Here is a 24,915-nt window from a genome sequence, read left to right as displayed (position 1 = left end):
AAGTTTATTTCGCCAGAAGCGACGTTCATTAATTTATTTGTAATTTTGCGAGTATTTCTTGTGGTTTTAGGCAAATGAAGTAAATTCTTTGGCGGTTTCATCGCAGCGAGTTCATAGATCGGAAGGAAAATTAAACATTTGCAAGCCAAGCAACGAACTTGTCAGAACGTGCAAGGATTACGTCATTGGTAGGGAAATAACCACCGTACTAAGGATAGCCGTGGATAACGCAATTCTTGAATTATGTGACTTGTGTGACTTCTTTGCTAGCCCTTTACTCAAGGGAAAAAACAATTTAATTTAATCGTGACTTTTAAGAAAGAAAGCTGTTGTTAATAGTGTTCGTATCTTCATGCCCATACGTATCCCGAAGAAAGTTCCAGATTAAGACTATTACGTCATCGGAGATTTCACACCGGTTACGACTGATGGTGCAATAATACAGTTTGTGTTGATCAAGTAATGTGGTGTCTACAGTAATCAATGAATCATCAAGGATTGCTTTGGAATGTACACTGCGTTGGGACTGTAGTGCTAAGAAAACAGTTAAATTTTAAAAGCGCGGTTATAAGATCTAACAGATCTTCTTGTTTTTCCTTCAGTGCAACCCTATCTTAAAAACATTAGATCAACCTCCACTATCGTATGTTGGCATAACAAATAGAACTGAGTTTTCCTTTCTTTAAAAATCCCGCCAAGAAAAGATGGCATTATTCCGCTACAAACCGAGGGTGCATGTCTCTGTCAACTTATTAGCTGGAGTATGGCCACCTTATTGGGCAACTCAGCCGCCGTTGTCATCGTCATCATTGTTGTGCGTACGTGCCCACGAGCAATACCGCTAGCCATGAAAACCATGCGAAAATCCATTCATGGGTTTCCTTTTCTTTCCCATATGAGTACGGGGCTCTGCTTGGCAGCCCTTTGGGCCGCAGGAGCTCCGCTGTGAAATCACTGTACAGGAGACCTAGATGAAATAGTTGATATTCAGAATACCTCTTGGCAGAACAGTGCTTCAGTTAATGTCAGAAGGTTGGTCAAATATGAGATCAGAGTAGGATCTGTTTCCCTGGGCATCTACATCCAATGCAAAACTATTCCTTGTCTTGCAGCTTCAAGACTAGACGACTTTCACAGAATTTGAAAGTTATGAGGCATTTCTTAGTAAAAGTTGGTAACAGGAATTTTTTAAAGTAATTTGACATGCTGGAAACGAAAATGCTTGTCACCAAAATTTTTTTTGCCATCTTCAGCCTCAAAATGATGTCACAAACATGACATTGAAAATGACATGATCGTTGTATTAACTTTGCAAAATAAGTTAGATAATAAGCCGTCTGCTTTATATTTGCACCTCAGAATACCACATAAGTTGCCTCCCGCCTAATTCCAGTTAAATTAGTTGGATTACATTGCAGAATACATTTAAAGCAACATGTGACATCATTAATGACATCACATTTAGCCATATATTTATTTAATTGTTAATTCCTGCCCAAAAGGTCACAAATATTAATTTGAGTACTGATTGAAAACAGACCTTACGTTCTGCTGGTTTTATTAGTTGTTCAATTGTGGGTAAACAATTAAACCTGCAGCTAATAGCTGAAACTTACTGCAGATCGTTATGAGTGTTAATCTGTACGTATACACTCACCGAGTAGGATGGTTTCATTTTGTTTTAAGATACAAGCACATAAGTTTCCCAATGAGTAAATACTCATTTATACATTTGCCTTAAAGTAAATGATAATGCGTGTGTTTTTGCCTCATAAACCAATTTAAAGACTGTGCCTTCTGTTACGGATAAAAATCGGAAAAATTCATTCCAAAGGGTTATTTTTCAAACCTTAACTTGATGACTTTGTTGTCAATAAAGGTATGCACATCATGTTCTATGTTAGATCCAAGTGTAACATTTTTTCTATTATTCGTTCTTGTGTAATTTGTTTTTCCTTTGCGTACGCAAATTAGTGTATACTTCTTTTTGTCCTTTTGTTTAGTCTTTTTTTTGCGTCAATTTAGGTGTTTATTCCTTTGTGTCAGTTTTCACGCCCTCGTTAGCGTTTCTTTGCTGTTTCATCTTCATTAGCGCCTTTCTAAGTTTCTATAGTTTTATTTTCCGCATGTCCTAGCGTATTTTCCATATCATAGCTTTGCGGTACAGTTTTGGGGCAGTTCATTTTGGTCCTCGCTTAGCGCAGTTCTATTTAGTTTTCGTGCTAGTCTCTTCGCGTTATTCGCAGTCCGTTTCACAACATTTTTCTCTGGCCGAAACAATGTAAGTGTAATTCACAGTCCTCGTTTTGCAGTTTTGTTATTTCTTTATTTGAATTTAGCTTAGTCGCAACTTGTAACTTTTGCTCTTTTACTGTTTTAGTTTCAACCCACGCTGTTTGTATCCATGCTATTTGCATCTATGCCGCTCGTATGCACACTCTTTGTACCACGCTGTTTTGATTTGTGGACTTGTTTATTAAAGGCCAAGAGAGTTTTTTACGCTTATTGCAGTTTCATTCTATATAGTGAAATACATCACTGAGTTCATTTGGTGTCTGTGTTTTTACAGGAATTTATATTGACATTGTTCGATTTGCACCCACAAACACTGGTACAAAACTATTTAGCCTTCTTGCAACTGCAGCGGAGATTTCTACATCCAGTAGAGCATGAGCATGAGATTATTTCCTGGCAGGCTTTCAGAATCGGATCTTGTGTCATTAGGAGTGGTTGAAGTTTGTTATCAGTGATCTTCTTTAACCCTAATGTTTAAGGATCTGGAAGATGAGGCTCTGAGCAGTGAGCTGGTTTCCATACAATTGCCTGATAGTAAACACGCTTTACATGTAGTAATAAAGCATCACTTGTCGGTGGCGGTGCCTCTGGCTTTCCTTTCTTTGAGAACAAAATAGCTCGGGCCTCGTCAACTGATCCAATGCTATCCAATTTGTACATTTTACAAACAAATTCCTCAACTTCTTTCATTTTTTCTTTGGTTAGCTCTCCCTCTCGTAGAGAGGGGAGAAGTGTGTGTTGCTTTAGGAATACTTTCCAAGCTGATTTCTTTAAATGGCTGCATATGAAGGACGTTATGTCACAACCTGTTATGGCATGAAAAGGCAGAAGAGTGGATGCAGAACCAGCAGAGAGATTTTTGTAGATAGCCCTGATGTTGAAATACTTTCACTTTGTGGCTGTTCCAGACATCTTGTACAGGTTAGGACATGGGATGTGGGGGACATGTGTGATAAGAAGCAACAAGACATCCGTATCCCTTGGCGATACAACTACATTGTCAAGACTGCTGTTGACACAGTGAACCATCAAACGTGTATCTGCTTCCTTGTGGGTTGCCTTTAGAGCAGACAGGTCGATTGCTCTTCCTGATGATTGCACTTCCCTTTCATCTACAAATCCTCCAGCAGCTACAACAACTTTGTCTGGGGGTGCTTTCACGATGATGTGTTCCGATAGGAACCTGGCTAGATCTGACTTGTTACCTGGCAATACAAGGAAGTTTGGCCAACCGTGAGGGAGAGGGACACTACCATCTTCAATAGCACGTCGGATAGGGCGAGTGAACTTTGTGCGTCTTTCTCTCGTTCCTGACTTGATGGAATCTTCTCGATACCAATCAAATATGACGTTGATTTGCTGATAGCGGGATCCAGCTTGAAGAACTGCTGCTTGAAAGCTCTCTGCAAAGTCCCCAAATTTTTGAGCACCAGATGGTCTCCCAATTGCAGAAACTAATGCCAGACCATCTATTAATAGACCTGAGCTGCCTTGAAGCTCTTTCACTTGGGCAATTTATTCCACTTGAAATTAAGTCTGCTAAGACAGATTTCTGCCCATTTCTGAGACTGTCATTCATCTCTGCTAATACGACTGGTACAGGCATCAACTCATATTTTAGCACACTGTGGAGATCAACTTTGCACCTCGCCTCAAAAGCAACGATAAGGCGTTGAAGGACATTTCCGGTCGGCTCTTAAAATTGTGCTTTTGTTCTTCTCTTTACTACTCTTTACAACTTGATAGATCTAGATCTGACTTGTTATCTGGCAATGCAAGGAAGTTTGGCCAACGGTCAGGGAGAGGGACACTGCCATCTTCAATAGCATGTCGGATAGGGCAAGTGAACTTTGTGTGTCCTTCTCTCATTCCTAACTTGATGGAATCTTCTTGATACCGATCAAATAAGACGTTGATTTGCTGACAGCAGGATCCAGCTTGAAAGCTCTCTGCAAAGCCCCCAAACATTTGAGCAACAGATGGTCTCCCAATTGCAGAAACTAATGCCAGACCATCTATTAATAGACCTGAGCTGCCTTGAAGCTCTATTTCACTTGGGCAATTTATGCCAGACCATCTATTAATAGACCTTTGCTACTCTTTACAACTTGATACAGGTTATCAATAGTTGGAGCGTTATTCTTGTGCATCGTGTCCCAGAATCTCACTTCTGATGATCTATCTTGCTGCTGTTGAGAGACACTTGGCAACCTTTGCTCCACGAATTCTTTCATTTTTGCTGATTCCTGCCCAGTTCTGAGACTGCCATTCATCTCTGTTAACGAGACTGGTACAGGCATGAACTCATATTTTAGCACACTGTGGAGATCAACTTTGAGCCCCGCTTCATAAGCAATGATAAGGCGTTGAAGGACATTTCGGTCGGCTCTTAGAATTGTGGTTTTGTTCTTCTCTTTGCTGCTCTTTACAACATGATACAAGTCAGGGTTGTCCCCTTTCAGGCATACTCTTTGTTATCGCTATGGAGCTTCTTGCCCAAAGTATAAAACGGTCAAATACATCAAGGGCATACATATCCAGGGAAATGAAGAGGTCAAGCTCACACAGTATGCTGACGACACAACTGCCCTTCTTGCTGATGTTCAGTCAGTTTCTAATTCATTTGACTTACTCTCACTGTTTAAAAAGTGCTCTGGCCTAAAAATAAATCAGGCAAAATCAGAAATGCTATGGCTTGGCTCCATGCACCATAGGAAAGACGCAAGTTACAGCCTCCAAATCAGTGATGATCCCGTTTACGCACTCGGTGTGCATTTTACCTATAATATTGAATTGTCTCATAAGAAAAATTTCTTTGAAAAATTAGGATCCCTAAAGAAAACCTTAAGTGTCTGGTCCCGAAGAGACTTATCTATATACGGTAGAATAAATATTGTTAAAACGTTAGCCCTCTCCAAACTTGTATTCATCTCCAGTGTTATGGAGACTCCAAAAAACTTTGCATCAGAGGTCAATAAAATAGTGTTCGATTTTATCTGGAAGCAAAAACCTGCCAAAATAAAAAAGACAACCCTCATCAAGAAGAAATCGGATGGCGGTCTCGGCATGAAAGATTTTGTACTTTTTGATAAGGCTTTGAAACTAACTTGGGTAAAACGGCTGTGCTCAGACTCAGATGCACCGTGGAAGTATATTCCAAAATCGTTTCTCTCTACTGTCGGCGGTACTGAGATCTTTCAATGTAATTATGACTACAACTTTCTTGATCTTAATGGCCATCTTCCTGAATTTTACAAACAAATTATTCATCATTGGCAAGAAATTGTGTCTACGACACCGCACAGCAAGACTGAGATACTGTCTCAGACAATCTGGAACAACAAACTCATTACGATTGACAAAAAAATGGTATATCTACCTCATTGGCACCAAGCAGGTATAAAGCAAATTTCAGACCTTTTTGACAAGTGTGAAAATTGCTTCCTGCCTTTCCTTTCCTTGCACAATAAATACATGCTAAATTGCAACTTTTTACAATATTATAGTCTTTTATCTGCGATCCCTCAAAGTTGGAAGAAGCTCCTTCACGTTAATTCTGGCGACTCTACTACACCCCTGCCGCCAATCTGTACTATAACGCGCAAGATGTTATACGACAAACTGTTAAACTTAGAAAATCTTCCTCCTCCCACTTCATAAAAAAAAACTCTTATCATATGGCATCGCAAAAGAGAATCTAAATAAAATTTATCTTCTGCCTTTCACAGCCACAAAAGAAGTTAAATTGGCAATGTTTCAGCACAAAATTATACACAACATTTCAGCCACCAACAGTATATTATACAAAATGAACAAGGTTGCCTCCCCATCCTGCCCTTTCTGTCCCTCTGATAGTCAAAACATACGTCATTTGTTTATTAGCTGCCCGCAAGCGTCTTCCTTTTGGTATAAGTTCCAAAGTTGGTATTCTACTGTAAGTAACGCGAGTTTACTTCTCTCCGAGCCAGAGGTATTATTTGGAATTACTCTTCCTTGTACTCACCGTTTGACCCTTGACCACCTCATAATACTAGGCAAATACTTTCTTTATATCAACGCTCTAAATAATACTATGTTCGTTTTCAGCGACTTCATCTCATTAGTGCAGGATAAAATCAAGATAGAAAAATATATTGCTGCCACGTTGAATGGCGAAAGGGAATTTCAACAGAAGTGGAAATTCCTTCTCACCATTTAAGGCGTTTCCCTTAGTAATTAGTTGCAAGGTCTTTGTTTCTCGTTTTTTTGTTTGTTTTGTTGTTGTTGTTGTTGTTTTTTTCTATAAGTAATTACATTGTATTGTAACTCCTTAAGTAATGTAATGTGTAAGTCATAATAAGCAGTTAATGTGTATTGTAAGTAAGTAATGTAATGCCAAGTATTGTAAACAGCTGTTTTTTTATGTATTGTAAGTGACGTTTGTAAGACAGTAAAAGCATTAGAAATAATAATAATGATGATGATGATGATAATAACAATAATGTAGTGTATTGTAAGTAGGTTAGTTATTGTTGTGAGTAGAGTAAGGCAATGTAAGTAATTATGTGTTTAGCAATAAAAAAAAAACATGATACAAGTTGTCAATAGTTGGAGCATTATTCTTGTGCATTGTGTCCCAGAATCTCACTTCTGATGATCTATCTTGCTGCTGTTGAGAGACACTTGGCAACCTTTGTTCCTCAAATTCTTTCATTTGTTGCCGACCAAGCTCATTGGCATTTAACAGCGAGACTTAAATTTCATCAGTGACAAGATCTTTAGTGGCAATGTTATAAAGACAGGTTGGATGTTCTGGTGGTGAAAATACCTTGAGCTGCTTGAGAATGGTGAGCAATGAACATTCATCCTTCTTGTCACGATCTTTCCTTCCAGGAGTAGATTGATCAGGACTGACCTGGTTGAACTTGCTTTCATTCCATTTGACAACGAAGTTCCCCTTTTTGAACTCTTCTAAGACTTCCTTTGGCAACTGCTCCATCTCTGCAATGTACACTGATCCCCATCTTGCATAATTCAGATGGTCATGTCTGAAAAAATATGGCAACATGTGGCGGAAACTGTGCAAGTACAGGTCCCATATCCCCTCTCTCTGAGCCCGAGTGAACATGAGGAGAACAGATACCATTTCCATGTAGTTCCACCAAAACTTGAAGTTGACATTTTCCTCGGATCTTTGTGCAATGAATTCGTTTAGCATCTTTTTCACTCATGGTGACTTCAGGGATGTTATCAGTGCTGCAGCATTTTCAGGAGAGCAGGCAAAATCAGATACTTCTTGGAAGAGATCTGGGTACGATTTGTGGCAGAATTCTAACAGAAAAGGCATCAGCAGCTGCCACAATGACTGCAGAGTAATCTTGTGGGTGCGCATAGCTCTCTTGTAGGCTTTTCCATTCATGACATGTACGGTTGCATTTGGCCCAAGCAGTCCACTCTCGACCCATTCTTCGACCAAGCGTGATCCTTTCATGTAGTTTCCAAACGTAAAACAGTACAAGTATCATCATTCCTTCCAAATAAATCAAGCAGGTGATCGATAACCTCTCTGTTTGCTACATCCCTGTACTTTCTTTGTTTAGTTGTCGCTTCGTATACAAAATTTGTGCTGTAACTTGTAGCCTCTCTTACATCGTCCTTTGGCTTATTATGCTTCTGACAGAAGATGCACAGCTTCAAGTCAACTTCCAAAGCTCTCTTTAGGGTCACAACTGGATCCATTCCAACATTTCACAGCTTTAGAGCAGCTTTCTACTTGCCAAACATCGAGCGAAGGCATACTAAACAACGAAGCTGAGTAACCAGGCTTACTTACCACTGGACTGGACTCAGACAGTGAGAGCGAAATTAGGGAAGCGCGACCGTGAACGCGTTTCTGTTTCCACATTCAAATGGGTAGCCAGCAACTTCATTGAAAAAAAGCCCCATTGAACCCAAAATAACAGTGCATATGAAACACTTTGCTGTTTTAATTCAGCCAGTTGAAAAGAATGTGTTTCTCTTGTGAGAGAATATTATGAAAACATAAATGACATCATACATTGGCCCACTAGACAGGCAAGTCTTAAATTCCTCAAAATATGAAGCATGTAACATATTATAACTGAACTGGCTCTAGAAAATCCAAATTTGTGACATTTAACTCAGTGGTTTCCCCTTTTCTACACATTTATCATTGCGATGATGTCATTTTAAATGTCAATTTTCTGACGTCATTTTCAGACTGAAGATCACAAAATGAACTTTGGTAACAAGCATTTTCATTTTCAGCATGTCAGATTACTTCAGAAAATTCTTGTTACCAGCTTTTACTAAGAAATGCTTCTTGATTTTTGTGAGAAGGACTTTATCCAAATACCGACTGGTCTATTCTACTGAACTTTTCCGTCTGGTCACCAACAAAACAAAAAATAAACTGAAGGTAGAACCTAAATCGCACTCAGCCCTTGGCCCCATGGTTAATGAGCACTTCTGTGGTTGACCAGCTTCTTCTCCTGTGTGCGAGTTGTAGAGACCCTTCCCTGCATGCATTGCAATCACACTCAGTGGATATGTCATGGCTGGATAAACAGCAACAAAAAGAAGAGGAACTGGATTTTTTTAGTTTATTGATACTGGCAGTGTGGCAACAGGTTGTGATTGATTTAAACAGAGATTTTATTTGAAATTAGCATGATTTGTAGTGTTTCTAACTTATGGGATCAGGGGACAGCACCCTAACCTCAAGGGGTTTGTGAAATCAACATTTCACTCTTCCTTAAGTGAAATCAGCAGCTCTGTGATTATGCATTCTCATGAAATCAAAATCTTACTGTTTCTTCAGTGCAAAAAGCATCTTTGAATTGCATGCTGACATGAAATCAACATATTTTTTTTATTATAGAAAACAATGTTACATTTGCTTTCAGAACAATACTTACTCTACTTACAATATGACACAATACTTACAATACAATACAAGATTTTACTCTACTTACAGAATGGTACAATACTTTCTTTACTTACAATAGGATACAATACTCTCTACTTACATTATGGTACAATATTTACTCTACTTACAATACGACATGGTTCTTATTCTACTAATAATAAGATACAGTACTAACTCTATTTCAGATGAAACAATACTTACTCTACTTGCATTTCATTACATTATGGTGCAAAACAATGTTCTACATTGTCTTACATGACATGACATTACATTACAGTGCAATAATTATGATACATTAAATCAAATCAATCTTTATTTGTACTCATTCTTGCTTAAGAAAAAAAAATTACAATTTCAATGAAAATGTTAAAAGTAAAAATTTGAGTGCTAGCTGCCTGGAATAACCATAGGGGCTAGCGGAGCCAGGCAGCCAGTTAACATCAGCATTAAATAGAAATAAAATACAGGTCAGCAAGAAAACTTGAACACAAATGCACACAAGAAAAAAAAGAAGAGGAAAAACGCTATTTCTATGCTATGAAGGAAGTCTAAAATAGTTTAAGTTATAGATGAATACAAAACATTAATATAAGAAGAGCACACAATAGCTATGGCAACTAATAACAGCTATATATTAAACTATAAAAGAAAGACTTGGAAAGGTGACAGAAATCAACAAAATACTGATTTACTGGTAAATTGGAAAACAACACAACTGCTAATAAGAACCTAAGAAACTAATAATCTTTGACTAGATCGTTTTTTACTGATTTCTTGAAGTTTGAAATAGACAAAGTTTTCAAATTTTCATTAATTGAGTTCCATACTTTGGGGCCCTTAAATCTTATGTTGAATATTCCATAATTTGTTCTTACTTTAGGTAAAGTATAGAACATATTCGAAGCACTTCTTGTATTATAGTAATGTCTTTTATTGACTTGAGTGAAGAAGGTATCAAACACAGATGGTAGACGTCTATTGTGAAATTTATACACAAAGACTGCAATATTAAGAAAGACAAGGTCAGGCAGTTTAACAACATTTAAGTGTTTGAAAATTGGACTAATTGAATAGCATGACGTGATATTACAGTCCACTACAATTGCATTTCAAAAATGTAAATTGGAATGCCCTCCTGCCTAATTATAAAATATTTGCTTATGGCAATAGAGCAGCCACACGGCCTTGTGAATAGCATATTGGTGGTATTAAAATTGACAAGAGGCACAGGAGACAAATTAACAGGTATCGAACAAGTTTTGAAAAGTTATAAAGAGACTTCTGTTGAGTTCTGAAGATCCAAATGTAATATCTAGCAAGTAAGCAGAGATGATGAGTTTTCTTGCTAAGGAAAAATGGCTTAAAGCCTGATACTATTGCTGGACTGAAAATACTGGTTACGTTTTCATGTTTTGTTGTTATCCACTGTTTAAATTATTGCCAAAAATGTGACGTTACACCGCAGGATCAAAATAAATGAATTGGACTTTCTTCCTCAGTTTTACAGAAGGTGCACAAGTCACTTTGTTTTATTCCCACTTTCTTGAGAAAGGAATTCGTAGCAAGTCTTCAATGTAAAAGTGTAAGTTGAAACATGATTAGTTTAGTAATTTGCGTACATTTAAACAGGAGTAGGTAAACCGACTTCCAGTGAATTGTTTCGTGACTTTCAAATTCACAGTCAGCCAACCATTTTTCCTGACTTGCAAAAGGGGATTTTTGCTTTATGGTAACCAGCCTTTCATAAACAACCTTGGTATGCTTTTTGGACTTTTTGGCTTGTAAGAAACTTTGAAGAAAGCTTTGAGAGGATGTGTTACTAAGTGACCGGCTTTCTCTCAAAGATTTTAAAGAAGATTTTAGACTATGAAGAACTAGAAAGTTTGCTTTAACATTGTAGCATTCCGTAAGTTCATGAGAAGATAGAAAGGTATTCCGGTCTTTAAATAGGTCTGTAACGTTCTGGATACCTTTACAGTTCCACAATTTATAATATATGGGTCTGTTGTCAATTCATTTCAGAGAGTTATGCCATAGAGGTAATGAAAGAAAATGATCGGTAGAGTTCACATTCGCCTCGTAGCTTATCTCTGACCAAATTTGTAAGATTTCCGTCATAAAAGCATCTGTTGTGTTGATAAATTTATTTAAGTCATGTTTGTTAAGGTTTCCTTTGGAAACGGCTGGGCCACCATAGTGTTGTAGTTGCCAGTCAAAAAAGTACTTCCAAATTGCCTTGGTAGGTCTTGGAATTCACCCTCGGAATGGCCAAAGGGAGAACTTCACTCATAAACCGCCATGTTTCCATACAAATAGTTTTGGTGTTCCAATCACCATCAAATTATCTCTCACCTCTGGTTTCTTTCAGAAGTTTGCCTCTTCCCACCATTCTAGCTTCATGATGCCAGCCTGGGGGCTTCTGCAGTGGAAAATGGCTCGAAAAACACTTTTGAACCAAAAACTTACCATGCTTGCTTATCGAGCAAGCAACAGCCAAATACTGACATTACAATGAAAATTTGAGCAGCAGCTTAATTAAACAGCACATACACTATTTTCAGTTGAACTTCTTATATGCAATCACAAAATTCTAGAGATTGGCTATGCTAAGAATAAACCTTAAGGTAATTCCGCAGTATTGCATTGTGCATCCCTACTGGGTATGATTTTTGTGTCATTGGGATGTGCACATGAGCGCATGCATGTACCCAAAGTAAGAGATTTCCCTCAAGCTAAGCTCGACAGCAAAATAAGTGCTCGTTTTCTCTTAAACAAGCATGGTGACCCATATTTTTTAATCCATAATTTTGGTGTACAAATTATCCTCTTTGAGTTAAAAAGTTAAGAAGAAAATTGCTCAGAAAGAAAAAAGGATATAGCTAAAAGAGTTCACAAAACTGTAATGCGAGGATGTGAATTATGACCTCGAAAACAATGATTTGAGGAACATTGTGAGTCAATGTCATTTAAAATTGTGTGATTTTGCCATAAATTATATTTTACATTGTTCCAAATGCCGAGACCTTCTATGTATCAAGATTTTTTCAAGTATTGCCTTTAATAACCTCTGCTTCCCTCTATGGCAAAATGTATAGTGAACTGATGAAATGCATGGTTAGGCATGAATGGGGTAAGATTGGCTCATCATGTCTTTTCAGCGAGAATGGTGACCTATCCTTTTTATTGTATTTTTCAAAACAGTGGTTGGTAAGGCACATTCAGGGAAGTTTCAAAAAATTGTTTGGCAACTTTTAGTACTGAGGAATCACCTTAAAAAACTCATAAAAATTTACCAGTTAGAGGATTAAGAAAAAAAAAATCTTTGCAGTGGCATGCTGATGTGACAGCAAATAAATTTCTAAAGATCTGGCCAGGAAAAACCAAGCTTTTTGCATATGTTGAGAAATAAAAATCATGTTGAAGCAAACACTCGCTATAGTACAACCAATCGGTTTGTTTGGGTTCATCCGTACAGTAGACCTGATTTCAATGTGAAATTGGACCAACTAAGCACTTTAATTGATTACATGATACTAGCATAACTTGAATACCAGTAAGATTTAACCCAAGATCTCTCCCGTGGCTCAATGTTTTGGCATGATCGCACCTCCCTCCCTTCCACCAAGAATTTTCTTACCAGAATGACTGATTCCAGGGCTCATAGTAGCTTTCTAGTTGTACGTAGACAAGATTGTTTGCTTCCATACAAAAACCCACACAAGTATTATGTCATGCATGCAACCCCACACAAGTATGCACTGTAGACTTCTTTCTTGTCAGAGAACATGTTGATTATCTCATAATTCGCTATCTTTCCTAATCTTATTACATTTCATATACTCTTAATGCCTAGTCTCTTAATAGCATAGTTGAAGAATTTTTCACACTTTCTTTACAACTGTTCAAGTTGATCTGAATTGCTAAGATTTATTCTCTTTTATTTGTGTCTTTTGTTAAAACCACTTGTTATCTACCTCTTTTCCCCCATGCTTGTTTTTTGTTTTTTTGCTTATTAAGTACACTGTTTCACAAGTGGTACTGCCCTGAACAAGCAAACAAGATCCTCGTGCATGTTAGGATGAGGAAGTAGTCTGTTGAATTTATTGCTGTTACAACAAGCTCTCTTTTGAAAACCATAGCCAGTGAGAGAATTTATTCTGCCCATGATAACATAATTATTGTGCTTTTTGCAGTTCCTAATGCGAGTGAAAGAGGGGATCAGGATATCTAGCAAGACTATCAAACAAAAGGGAAAGGTTAACGAGAAGCAGTTTTACCAACGGCAACTTGCTTTATACAAGGTATTGACTTTCCTAAAATTTTGAGGATTTAATGTCCTATATAATTAACACATTTTTTTATAATATAAATTATGAAACTCTGAGATTAATGAATGTACTTATATGATTGACAATGTTATATTTTTATATCTTTTATTGTAAATAATCAGTTTAATTTTATGTACTTACATTCAACTGTCGGCTGTTTTACACTCTATGAACATCACATTGCTGTAGCAATGGAAATGTTGAATAAGTTGGCAATATGCTGCAGTGGGAGACCCAAACACAATCTTGCAAGGTTCAAAAAGAGTTCGTCCTCCTTTGACAGAGCTCTGTTAGTGTTCCCTGAGCTGACATTAGCCATTTGTGTGCTGTCCTCATCTCCATCAGGCAGGTTCCCATGAAGATTTTGGCTCCAGTAATTCATGTTTTCAGCGTGACACAAAACAAAAGTCAAATTTTCTATAGCTGGATGCAGTTTCAAAGCCAGAGTAAAAGTGAATGTCATCGCCACTACCTTTAAATCATTTAAAAGAAAACGTCATACTATCGATCCTTGATTTTACTGATATAAAATTGGATTTCAAAACCTTTATTTCATCATCCTTTTCTCAAAGTAAAGCCGTCCAATGCTCAATCTCACAATCCTTCTCCTGGCAATAACTGCATAGTGTTTTCTCTTCGCCTTTCCCAATTCCGCGTGAACTTGTCTTTGACAAGCGCTGATTGACTGGTGTTTTCCATACTGAGGGCATAGCATCGTCTATGAGAACTTTAAGTCCACCAGGTGTTGTGTGGTAATCATCACTGTGAAATGAAGAGAACACGTTCGAATGTGCTCAGTTATAGTAAACAATTCCCTTTCATCACAACATATTTTTACCTTCCATTTCTTCTTTTTCGACTCGCATTTTGGAAAACGATGGAAGGATAGTTCTTTATCCCTTGATAACTTCAAATGGCAGAGAGAGCACAACAGTGGTTAACCATGGCCGACCCACTTCACTTTTCCCTGTTTCAAGATGGTGGATGCATACCTCCAGTGACCAGTCCCCGCACAGCATGTAAAAGGTCTATACAGACCAACACTGTCTAGTTAATCTTCAATATGCTTCAGCTGCCAATCTGAAGCTGTTTTCAGTAATACAAAACTTGACAAATAACTTTGCCTCTGCCCCAGAGTTGGACCAAATCGAGTATCGACTGTGTAGCTTTTTAGCTGGTTTACGGGCATTGGCAGTATCGACATGTAGGCGTTGAAAAGCGTTGTGGAAAATTGTTAACGCTGCCCTAGACAATAGAGAGTTAAAAGTTTGATTTACACTGTGATCAGCCATGGTTTAGGTGGCTAAGCAAGGTGTAGGTGACAGATATATCTACTTGCGGTTGCATGGTGTCTTGCACTCTGTGGTGTCCAGATTGCACCCTTGGGGAGATGGAATAAACGTATGTATGTATGTATCTCATTTGGTCACATTTTCGACATTTGTTTTCATGGCAAACGAGCGTACATCTAGATAGTCTGAGGTTTTCTTTCCACCATTTTTCAATGAAATTTCCATGCAAAAGGGTTTCAAACCAGAATTGGTAAGCAAAGTCATTTAAGGCACTTCCTCTCTCAGCGATTTCTGAAAGTTGCATGGTTTTGGAATTTGAATCGCCTGGTTAACAAGTTAAATGGATGAAAACAGAAGTCACATTTACAGTGTGGACACTTGAACCATGTATGCTATGGCTTTATTTTCACTTTATTTTCACTTATTTTGTAGTCATTTTTTACATTTTTCCAGAGCTAACCAATCACATCCATAAACCAAAGCAATGGCACAGACATTTTTTCTCCTTTTTTCCTTGTTTTTATCGTTCCACGCAACACAACGTTTGAGATGCCTTTCAGTGCGCAATTACACATGTATACCAAACAATGTTAGTGGTTTTTTTGGCAGGAATTCATTGTCTCTCACAGAGATCAGACATGGGTTTTCAGTTCCGCGAAATGGCCTACTCTTCAGCAAATTATACTAGTAAGTACACTTTCATCCAGAATGATGCATTTTTAGATACTTTTGTTGAATTTCAGTTCTTTTGGGGAACGAAAAAATGACTTTTTATTATTTTTCTTGAAATAATTAGGCCAATGTAATCTCAGGATTAATCAACAACAAGGCATCTACGACAATGGAAGCCCGTTACCAAATATTTATCGAGAGAGAGTTCTTTATCTCCACCTCCATGGATATTGTCAAAGACAAATTTCAGGCACAGCACGGGTTAGTATTGGCTATGTCATTAAAGTTGTTCAAAACTATGAGGACAACAACACGTGTCTTCCTCCGATGCGAAAATTAGCGACTCATAATGTTGTTACACAAGACATTGCCGATTACATTGAATCCGAGAAATTATTATTTCTTTTGGTATTTTTTTTATTTAACATTCTTTAATTCCTTACATAATTTCATTAATTTACAATATTGTGATTAAAAAAATAATAAAATAGTTAAATGGATATTTACATTATTATTGTTGCTTCTTGTTCAGGGGAAATTGAATAGAATAAAGAAGATACAAATTTGTGGGAGAACATTTTTTGTATCTACTGTAGTTATTCACACTTCTTACTATTCAAATACATACACTACGAACAATTATGATAATTTCTTGCATAGTTAATCAGATTATAACATATATTGTGGTGAGTAGGCTGGGATAAATATTGAGATTATTTTTTAATATTATTTGAGGAGATAAAAAATGATGCAAATTTGCTGGAGAGGGCATTTTCTCATGTTTTCAAGAGTTTTTCTATTTTGTATTTTAATAAGAGGTTGTTTACAAATATTCTAAGAATTATTGGTTTGTCTTGTAATTTGCAACTATAAATATAGTACCTCATGAAAAGCATCATGTAGTTAAATTTCTTTACTAGCTCTTTATTATGCGGACCCTTGTCTAGGCCAAAAAGTTTTTCTTCAATGGATGGGTTGAACTTTGAATTATTTCTTGCGTTGAGCCATTTCATAACCTCAGTATCAAAGGAAATTACAAACCGACAATCTTTGAATGAATGGTCGACGGAATCTTTTTCTCCAGAGTATAAGCAGTCGTCATCTGGTTTGATGCCAAAACAGCATAGCTCTTTTTTAGTAACTATAATGTGGTGAATCAGCTTAAACTGAAATTCTTTTAACTTGGTTTCTTCGCATAGATTTTTGATGGAGGTAAATGCTATTTTCCAGGAGTCTTCATTCATATGCATGGATAGATTTTTGTTCCATCATCTGGGATCTGCATGTTCTGCTGTATGGGTCTTCACATTTAATAGTTTGTAAAAGTCGCAGGTTTTGGCCTTATTTAAAACTGATAGAGTCCGGATCTTTTAATTTTATCTCTTTTGTTTTTCCAAAGAAATTTAACTAATTTTGTTTTCACTAAGTGTGCGAAACCTTCAGGAATGTTGAGGATCGAGGATGAGTAAATTAGTTGTGACAAACCAAGTGACTTTAGTATCATCACTAGCAAACAATGTAAGATCTCTTGCTCTCCACATATCAAGTTTTGTTTGCAGCTTTTCAGTTTAAGATTGAAATTCCATTCGCTATTTCCTTTCACCTCATAGGAGACATGTATTCCTAAAATTCTAACCAGGATGCGAAGCCATTTTAGCTGTAGAGGGTTGAGTTTGTTTTTCTCCTACTTTCCAAGCCAAATCCCTTTGGACTTTTTTACATTTAGTTTTAAGCCAGCTAGTACACCAAACTTTCTAACTGTTCTTAGTGCATTTTCAGTGGAGGTCAAATCAGCAGAAAGCAGGTTTGTATCATCTGTGAATTGACTCACTTTAATTTCGTTCCCAAATATTTTGATGCCTTTTATACTTGGGTCTTGTCGGATCTTATTTGATAATACCGGTAGTTCTACCGATAGAACAAATAGATAAGGTGAGAGGGGGCATCCTTGTCGTACACCCCTGGATGGTTTGAACCAATTCGTAGTAAAGCCATTATTTATGACTGCGCTCTCAATATTTGTGTAGAAAGTACTTATCCACCATTTAATCCTAGTTCCAAAGTTAAAGATATCTAAGGTATTCATTGTAAATGACCACTCTAGAGAATCAAAAGCTTTCTGGAAATCTAGCAAAACTAAGATACCAGGTGTGTTTTGCGACTTTGTATGTTCCATGATACCAATAATTAATCTGATATTTTGCCCAATAATATGCCTTTGATAAACCCTGTTTGATCTCAATGCACCAGGTTTGGAAGTGACGATTCTATTTGTTTGGCAATGACCTTAGCTGCCACCTTACAATCTACATTTAGTAATGTAATTAGGTGCCAGTTGGATAATTCTAAGAGTGATCCGTCTTCTTTTGGAATTAAGGTGATGACTCCTCGACGTTGGGAAATGGAGAGTTCATTTGCATCATATGCAGCATTGCAAGTCGCGACCAGGTCCTCTCCCAATAATCCGATAAAATACTTATAAACTTCAATGGTGAATTAATCTTCCCCAGGAGTTTTATTGGCCTGGAAAATATCTAGGGCTATTTTGCATTCCTTGAGAGTTATTAGTCCTTCCATTCTATCTCTCTCCTCGTCCGTGAGTTTGGGTATATCCAGATGTTCAATGAAGTCATTCAAATCATTGTCATGTGTATTGTACATGTATACAATGTTTTATAATACCTTTCAATGGCTCCAAGAATCTTCTCATCATCCTCTATACAGAGTTCCCTTTTGATTTTTTTGTTGTGATTCTTTTTTTCGAGGTTAACTTTTCAACTTACTAGCCTAGTGGATAGTGACAACTTAGATGTTACTAGCCAAAAAAAAAATTTACTAACCAAGCATTAATGTTGGCTTGGTCCAATAACAGCAGAATTACTAGCAAGACTTGAAAGCACAACGCAAGTAACTCTTTAATACATATTGTTGGTAATTACATTGTACTTAAACCAGTTCCAGTTCCACAACGTGAAAAATATAAAAGAGCGCATTAGCATTTTGGCGGTGGACGTTTTAGATTTACACCTTCTTCCTGAGCAGGTTGTTTCATTTCAGAACTCTCGTTTTTGGGCTTTTTCTTTTTTACTGCTGGTAAAAAACCCTCTTATATCCATTTTCGAATTTTAAGAAAAACAAAACAATGTTATGTTGCATCTGAAACCTCTTGACCAGTTGACATATAGTTGGCACACCTTGTGTCTTGCTTGACTGGTAACGTTAAACACTAGGGCAAACCAATTTATCACCGAATTACGCCAGTTTTAATTTTAATTGCCTCATGTTTTCCTCACATCAAATCTCTCAGGCCAACAGATCACAAAGAAAAATCCAGCAATTTTCCCAAAAAGACTTTCAGCACTCTGTTTTTCTTTGAGACTTCATTGGAAAAATATTGAGGCCCCAAGATGTTATTGTAAAAACTGTGGAGACTTCTTCAGTCTCTTCACAGACAGGAGCTGTAGAATTCAAACTGTTTCAAATGCAGGGTTAACGAAACTTGAATGCCTTTCTCGTGTAATTATTTCTGCAGTGGTAAGTTTCGTCAGTATGGACATAATGACAAATCCCCTATGTGTTATTACACCAAATGAAATGTCATCCCTTTACAGTTCTGCACGATTTTGCACATGATTTTATCAGGTTGCACATGTTTTGTGCACAGTGCTACTAATTTTGTAACAAAAGAAGAACATCGATGTATGCTTTCAGAAAATGCTGTCTTGTTTGTCAAATATTTCTTTCAATATAATAACAAGTTCAGTTTTTATACCCTTTCAAGTACCACACAGCAAAAAGTAAACATGATGTGTCCAGGATGAAATTTTGACCTTGTTTCCGAGTAAAGTGTTAGTGTTTGACTTACTTGAGGAACACAGAAACTAGTTCAGCCAATTTCATTTTGTTTACTAGCCAAAGTGGCTAGTGGAAGTCAAAAACGTACTAACCAGATCTAAATTTCTACTAGTCTGTGGCTAGTTGGCTACCGTTAGTGTTGAGTCCTGTCAAGATTGACAGCTTATCTCCAGATCTTGATCTCTTGCACGCAAGCTATTTATAGCCCCTGTGATGGGAGAATACAAGTGTTGCCATTGATGAAGATGGCAAAATCAATTGACTCATCAGACTCTTCCGTGCTGGGTCTGTCAAAGGTTTACTCATGGTTAAAATCTCTATCTCCATGCCTAATACTGGAGCATCTTTCAACACAATTCGAAGATAGAGGCTTTAGATCAAGAAGGCTAGCATAATTTATGTGAAATCAAAAGACCTCGATGCCTTCTTCCCATCTCCAGACAAGCTATTGTTAGCCGAAAGGCATGTGTTGGAAGCTAAACTGGAGAACATACAAAGTGGAACAGCACCGTGCTCAACCAAAAAGATTAAAAATGACCCACAATTTAGAGAGCAATGCCTATGCAGCCAATTGTAGCACACAGACACTCAACTCAAGCATCTATGGCAGATTTTCTAGCATACTACAAGCACTAAACTGTACTGAGTGACTAGTAACTCATCTCTCTGAAGATTTCCATTATAATGTTGATGTTGTTTTCCCAATTGTAAACAGTGTAATGTTATGTTGTGTTCCTAATGTTGTTTTGCGTCCTCTGCTGAAATTAATATGTTGTTTCATTTTTTCCTTGTTGAATGACAAAGTGTAGTCTTTCTTTCAGAAAGTGCCATATGATTATAGTTTCACTGGTAAAATATCCTGCTATTGTAAGAAGCAGACTGACCATGATTGATAAAAAATGTGGAAAAAATTTGGAAAAATGTCTCCACTGTCGTGTGAAATTACAGCACCACTTTGAAAATAATGTGGAAAAAAGGAAGGAAAAAGCGTCTCGGCTGTTGCATCAACTTGCGGCTGTGATGGGCTAGTTCTGAAAAAAGTAGCAAAATAAGTGGAAAAAAGTACAAATAAAGTGAAAATAAAGCCATAGCGTTCATGGTTCGAGTGTCCGCACTGTAACTAGAGAATGTTGGTCAGTAAACAAATGCCTAGAAAGAATGTTCAGCTAGTTAACAGGCATAGTGAACAACAGTATATTTATTTTACCTGTACGTGAGTTACAAATGATTATGTTGTTCGGCTTCCCTGTGGTCTGAGTTCATTGACAGTAAATTAAAAATAACAAACAGAACTTAGCATTGACACAGAGCCTGAATTATGAAATTTTGCAAACCAAAGTGCATTTCCCTTTGGGCGAGCGAGAAGATTTTCATGAACACAGATCCAAAGGGAGCTTTAAAATTGAATACAGGCCAAAATTTAAGCTTGTTCTTTTGTTTACGTTTTGAATTCATGCTGAGTCAACGTCAAAACATGACATAACAGTCATGCAAATGTATATCAGAATTCTTTTTTTCGGGAAAAAGAAATATATTCCGAAACTTCTTTGATCTAATTGGTAATGGTTGGCTTTGCTGCATTTTTTTTGGAAAGTTCAAGGGATTTTTTGTGTTGAATTCCTTGGTTTTCCCGGGTCATGTTACATGTAGGTCACCTGTCTCGATTGCGCGTGGTTGATTCTTCACTCAAATTCGTGGCCATAATTTCCTTTCAGTTGAGACTTTGTAAACTTGAGCAGCCATTTTCTTCAAACTAAGGTAGACATCAGACCAAGAGGTGATTTGAAAACGAATTTATTCCATGCTCACTCTGATTTATAGAGGTAATTTCAAGAATGCATCTGGCTGAGTCATGTGGTGTTTGACTAAAAAACAATAGGCTACAATAATTCTACGAAAAGGTGACAAACAGAATCAAAAAGATAAAGACAAACAACTTACAGATATTTCCTCCTATTGATGTGAAGAGGTTCATTGAAGTAACCGATGAACTAAACTGAAACTAAAGGTAATTGACACGATTGCTGCATGATTTGTTATGTACTGAACAAAAATCTTTCGCAATGTCAATCACATGACAATTGACGAGTTGAATTCTGACTCAAGTGTAACACACGTAGCAGGCATTTATGAATCCTACATACCGGCCTTAAATTGAGAGCATTTAAACTTAGTTGAGTGACTCAAACAGAAAAACTTGAGTAACATGTTTATTGTCACTAAATCCATTCAAAATGGTTCATCACAAGCAAGTTAATAAAGAAACGACTGTTCTCTGATGTTACAAGCAAACTTCATGGTTGAGAAAATCCATGGGGAAGAACACAACACAAGTGAACGGTGGGTTGTGAGCATGCTAGCGTGATACGTGAAGCTGCGAGCCTCCTGCGCTACTTGCAGCTTGTCGCTTTGCCACTCATCACTTGCATGTCATGCTCGCAGACACACTTGTTTTGCTTTCTTCATTGCTCCGGTGTTTGGGGAGATAAATAACTGATTAGACACCATGTAATGCAACTAATGTCGTTTAATGGTGGATACTGAAATATACTACTTGGCCAAAAGCACATAGTAAAAACCATGTGATGCATGAGAACCAATCAATATACATAACACTCCTATGAAAGGTAGTAAAGTAAACTAGAGACAATATACCTGTAAGCAGTGTCACTAAAATAAAATGTCCATTGTTCAGAATGTTCAATAGAGTTCAACAAAGTTTTAAATGAAATGTCCATTGATCAGGCTATTACAATGTGTGGACATAAGTTAATACAGGATCAAAATTTCTTGGCAGGATCATAATCTTTTGGTTAAGGTCGTTAAGGTGGGAGGGAAGTGCTTCAATATAAATGGAACCTGGGAGCCTTTTTAAGGGTGAAGGGGTGGAGTTTGTCAATGGCAGTTTACTGTACCCTTTCTATGTTATTTGTATTTTGCGGTCCCAGTGTGACCATGCTATCTTTATGATACCATTACCACATTACAAAGCAAGAAAGCATTTTATGGTGGATAGCAGCTACACTTCAAAAAATCTTTAATTCGACTAAAGTAGGCCATGAAATATCTCGATTACAGCTAAGCAAAAGAACAATTTCTGCAGACTCTGGCAGTTGGCTGTTGTCAATTGTGCCAGCATAATATTTGGCATAATTTAGCAAACTGAGCAAACTGAGCTTTTATCTAAATTTAGCACTGTTAGCATAATCTGGTTTTTCTGAACTTCATGAAATGACAATTTCGTTTTGAATATACATCTTTTTACTTGTTCTGTTGCTAAAACTTTTGTTACTGTTGTCTCCAGGTCGCCTAGGGTCGGTGTGATGTTTCTTGGTCTTAGGCCCCACACATGCAGTTTGGTAGTGAGCTGACTGAGCTCTGGCATCCTTGTCGTTGATCCAAGCACTTCCCAAGTTCCAGTTCAGATATTTCAGTAGCTTTCAATGTCGTACAGAGAGCTTCAATCTCTGGCGAGTGTTCATTGAAACTGTCTTTAAGAGCGAATTAGCCCAATTCATACCCCCACTGTAGTATGGGGAGGTTGATGGCACCCCTCCACTGTGTTTTTGTTCAGAGAAATAAATTTAAATAGATTAGATAGCACTGAGTTTACTCTACAACTACTAGGTGATACCATTTTTTCTAATTGAGGCTCATATGATGTCGTCATTTGACCCACCATCTTGGATCCACCATCTTGGATTTCACATTTTTAAACTCATGGAGATGCAAAGCGTAGAAACTTGTTTGTTGCGGGGACTCCGATATGCAAATGTGTCACTCACTCACTCACTCACTCACTCAGGTGTAGGAACTGTTCGTAATTAGTTGGCCCTAGCATGAGCACCCGAGCTTGACGCCATGTTGGAATACTAACCGTGCCTGCCGCCATATTGGAATAGTAACTGAGCCCAACACCATATTGGAATAGTAACCATGCAGTCACTGCTAGCCTCGTTATCGTGTTTGAGCGGTTACTACTCAATGCATGCATCGAGCTAGCCTGAATGGTGATTTTATAACTTTTACATGACCATTTATATTAGGTCTTTCCGGCTAAATTGAAGTGGAGTTGACTTCGAATGTTTGAATTAGTACTATGGTCAACTTGACGGCTGAATTTCATGAGCATTTGACTCATCAGGGGTTAAAAATTACCAGGAGACTCGCATTTGTCTGCTGGAAAGTGACCTGAAAATGAGTAAATCTCATGCTAATGTGGTAAGCTTTGATGAGAATGTGTCTTATTCGTCAACCTCAATGAACTTGTATGAGTGAAACGAACAATTTTTAATGAACGAAACAGCTATTGAAAACAGGACAAACATCGGCACCATTATATAATATTGTAATTTCATTTTCATTTAGTAACATCTAAACCTGAGGCCAGCCAAAATGTTGTTTTAAATAAAACTTATCAGCTAAGCTTACGACGTTGCATCAGCCTTGCAGTAGCCTTTGACTTATTATCGTTTTATTTTTCAAGTTTGGCTGATTAGATATCCTGTGAGATCCAATGTTTAATCAAGCTGGATCTTCATTCACAGCTTTGCAATTTTATAGTACTTAAGTTTTCCATGTTGAGTTGTCCATGTTCAACCGACATCGATTTAAGTTTAGATTAAAGTTGTGTTTGCTATACTTGTCTTGTTTATTTTAGTACATTGATCTGAACTCTGAGTGGCATGTGAAATGCACATAAACGTGGAAAAAAAATTCCCAGATACTTGATTTTGATAAGCTTAAATGATTTTTGCCCTGTCTTTTGTTGACATTTTTAGTGCAGAGTGTACTATTGGGATGGTTTAGGGGGCTGATATTCGCTAAGTTTCTAATGCTATAAGGTGTAAACTTTAATGTTTGTTTAATTAATTAATTTCAATTAATCCATTAGCCTTGCAGGAAGGGGAGTTGGTTGGGGTAGATACCCAAGTGCATTACGCAAAAACGTGTCATATTTACGTTGCTTTCTTCAATAATATGACAAAACTATATATGTGGTTTTGCAAATCTCATGCTATCCTTGTGGTGCCATTCTCTTAAGAACAAAAGCAATTTGCTCCAAACGCACGCGCATCAAAGAAAGTGTCAAAGTCGACTATATGTTAGGTGAAAGATACATTTCATACAGGACTACCCACAAACGTTGAGTGCTTTCCCTTGTGGTAGAACATAACATGTAAGACGCATGCATACTAGCATTGCTAGTGTGATAAACTCCGTTCTCGAGTTCAGATGCACGCTTTTTTTTTCGTAAATGAGTGATGTCACACTCTCATTTTAGCTGGGGATAGCAGCTATATTTCAGGTAACGTCAGTTCTCCTTTTTTAGTGCAAAGAATGCTACTGTGACTGTGTATCTTCTGGAATCTTCCCTAGCTTGATTCAAGAAATGTCGTCTGCTGTTTCATAAGTATTGTGTGTTTGCCAGGGTTGAAATAGAGAATGGGAACATATTGCTTCTCCTTAGCAGCTTGTTTGTTTCCTCTTCTATGAAAGAAATCAACACTGAAAATGCTTGCAAAAGAGACCACTTATTTTGATG

At 37.3% G+C, this 24,915-nt stretch overlaps 2 protein-coding genes across 8 annotated transcripts in view; one reads left to right on the top strand and one right to left on the bottom strand.

Moving 5' to 3' along the window:
* LOC145484906 (tRNA (32-2'-O)-methyltransferase regulator THADA-like) overlaps positions 1-24,915 on the top strand; it is a 656,511-nt gene that overhangs the window by 257,191 nt on the left and 374,405 nt on the right. For all 7 annotated transcript variants that reach the window (XR_014049105.1, XM_081463530.1, XM_081463528.1 and 4 more), the window contains one exon: positions 13,417-13,524. Coding sequence is in view for 6 of the 7 variants with exons in the window: in XM_081463530.1 (XP_081319656.1) it covers positions 13,417-13,524 (108 nt within the window). In the remaining variant the exon portion in view is untranslated. The remainder of the gene's footprint in view (positions 1-13,416; positions 13,525-24,915) is intronic.
* On the bottom strand, positions 1,696-13,409 carry LOC145484932 (uncharacterized). The gene is made up of 2 exons (XM_081463555.1): positions 4,385-13,409; positions 1,696-4,015 (listed from the first exon to the last, which is right to left on the bottom strand). Exon 1 carries the CDS (start codon positions 7,490-7,492, stop codon positions 7,028-7,030), a length of 465 nt encoding a protein of 154 aa, XP_081319681.1. The 5' UTR covers positions 7,493-13,409; the 3' UTR covers positions 1,696-4,015; positions 4,385-7,027.

This window comes from Orbicella franksi, chromosome 4, assembly GCF_964199315.1.
Source record: "Orbicella franksi chromosome 4, jaOrbFran1.1, whole genome shotgun sequence".
NCBI classification, from domain to species: domain Eukaryota; kingdom Metazoa; phylum Cnidaria; class Anthozoa; order Scleractinia; family Merulinidae; genus Orbicella; species Orbicella franksi.
This window is presented reverse-complemented; position numbering and strand designations above follow the sequence as displayed.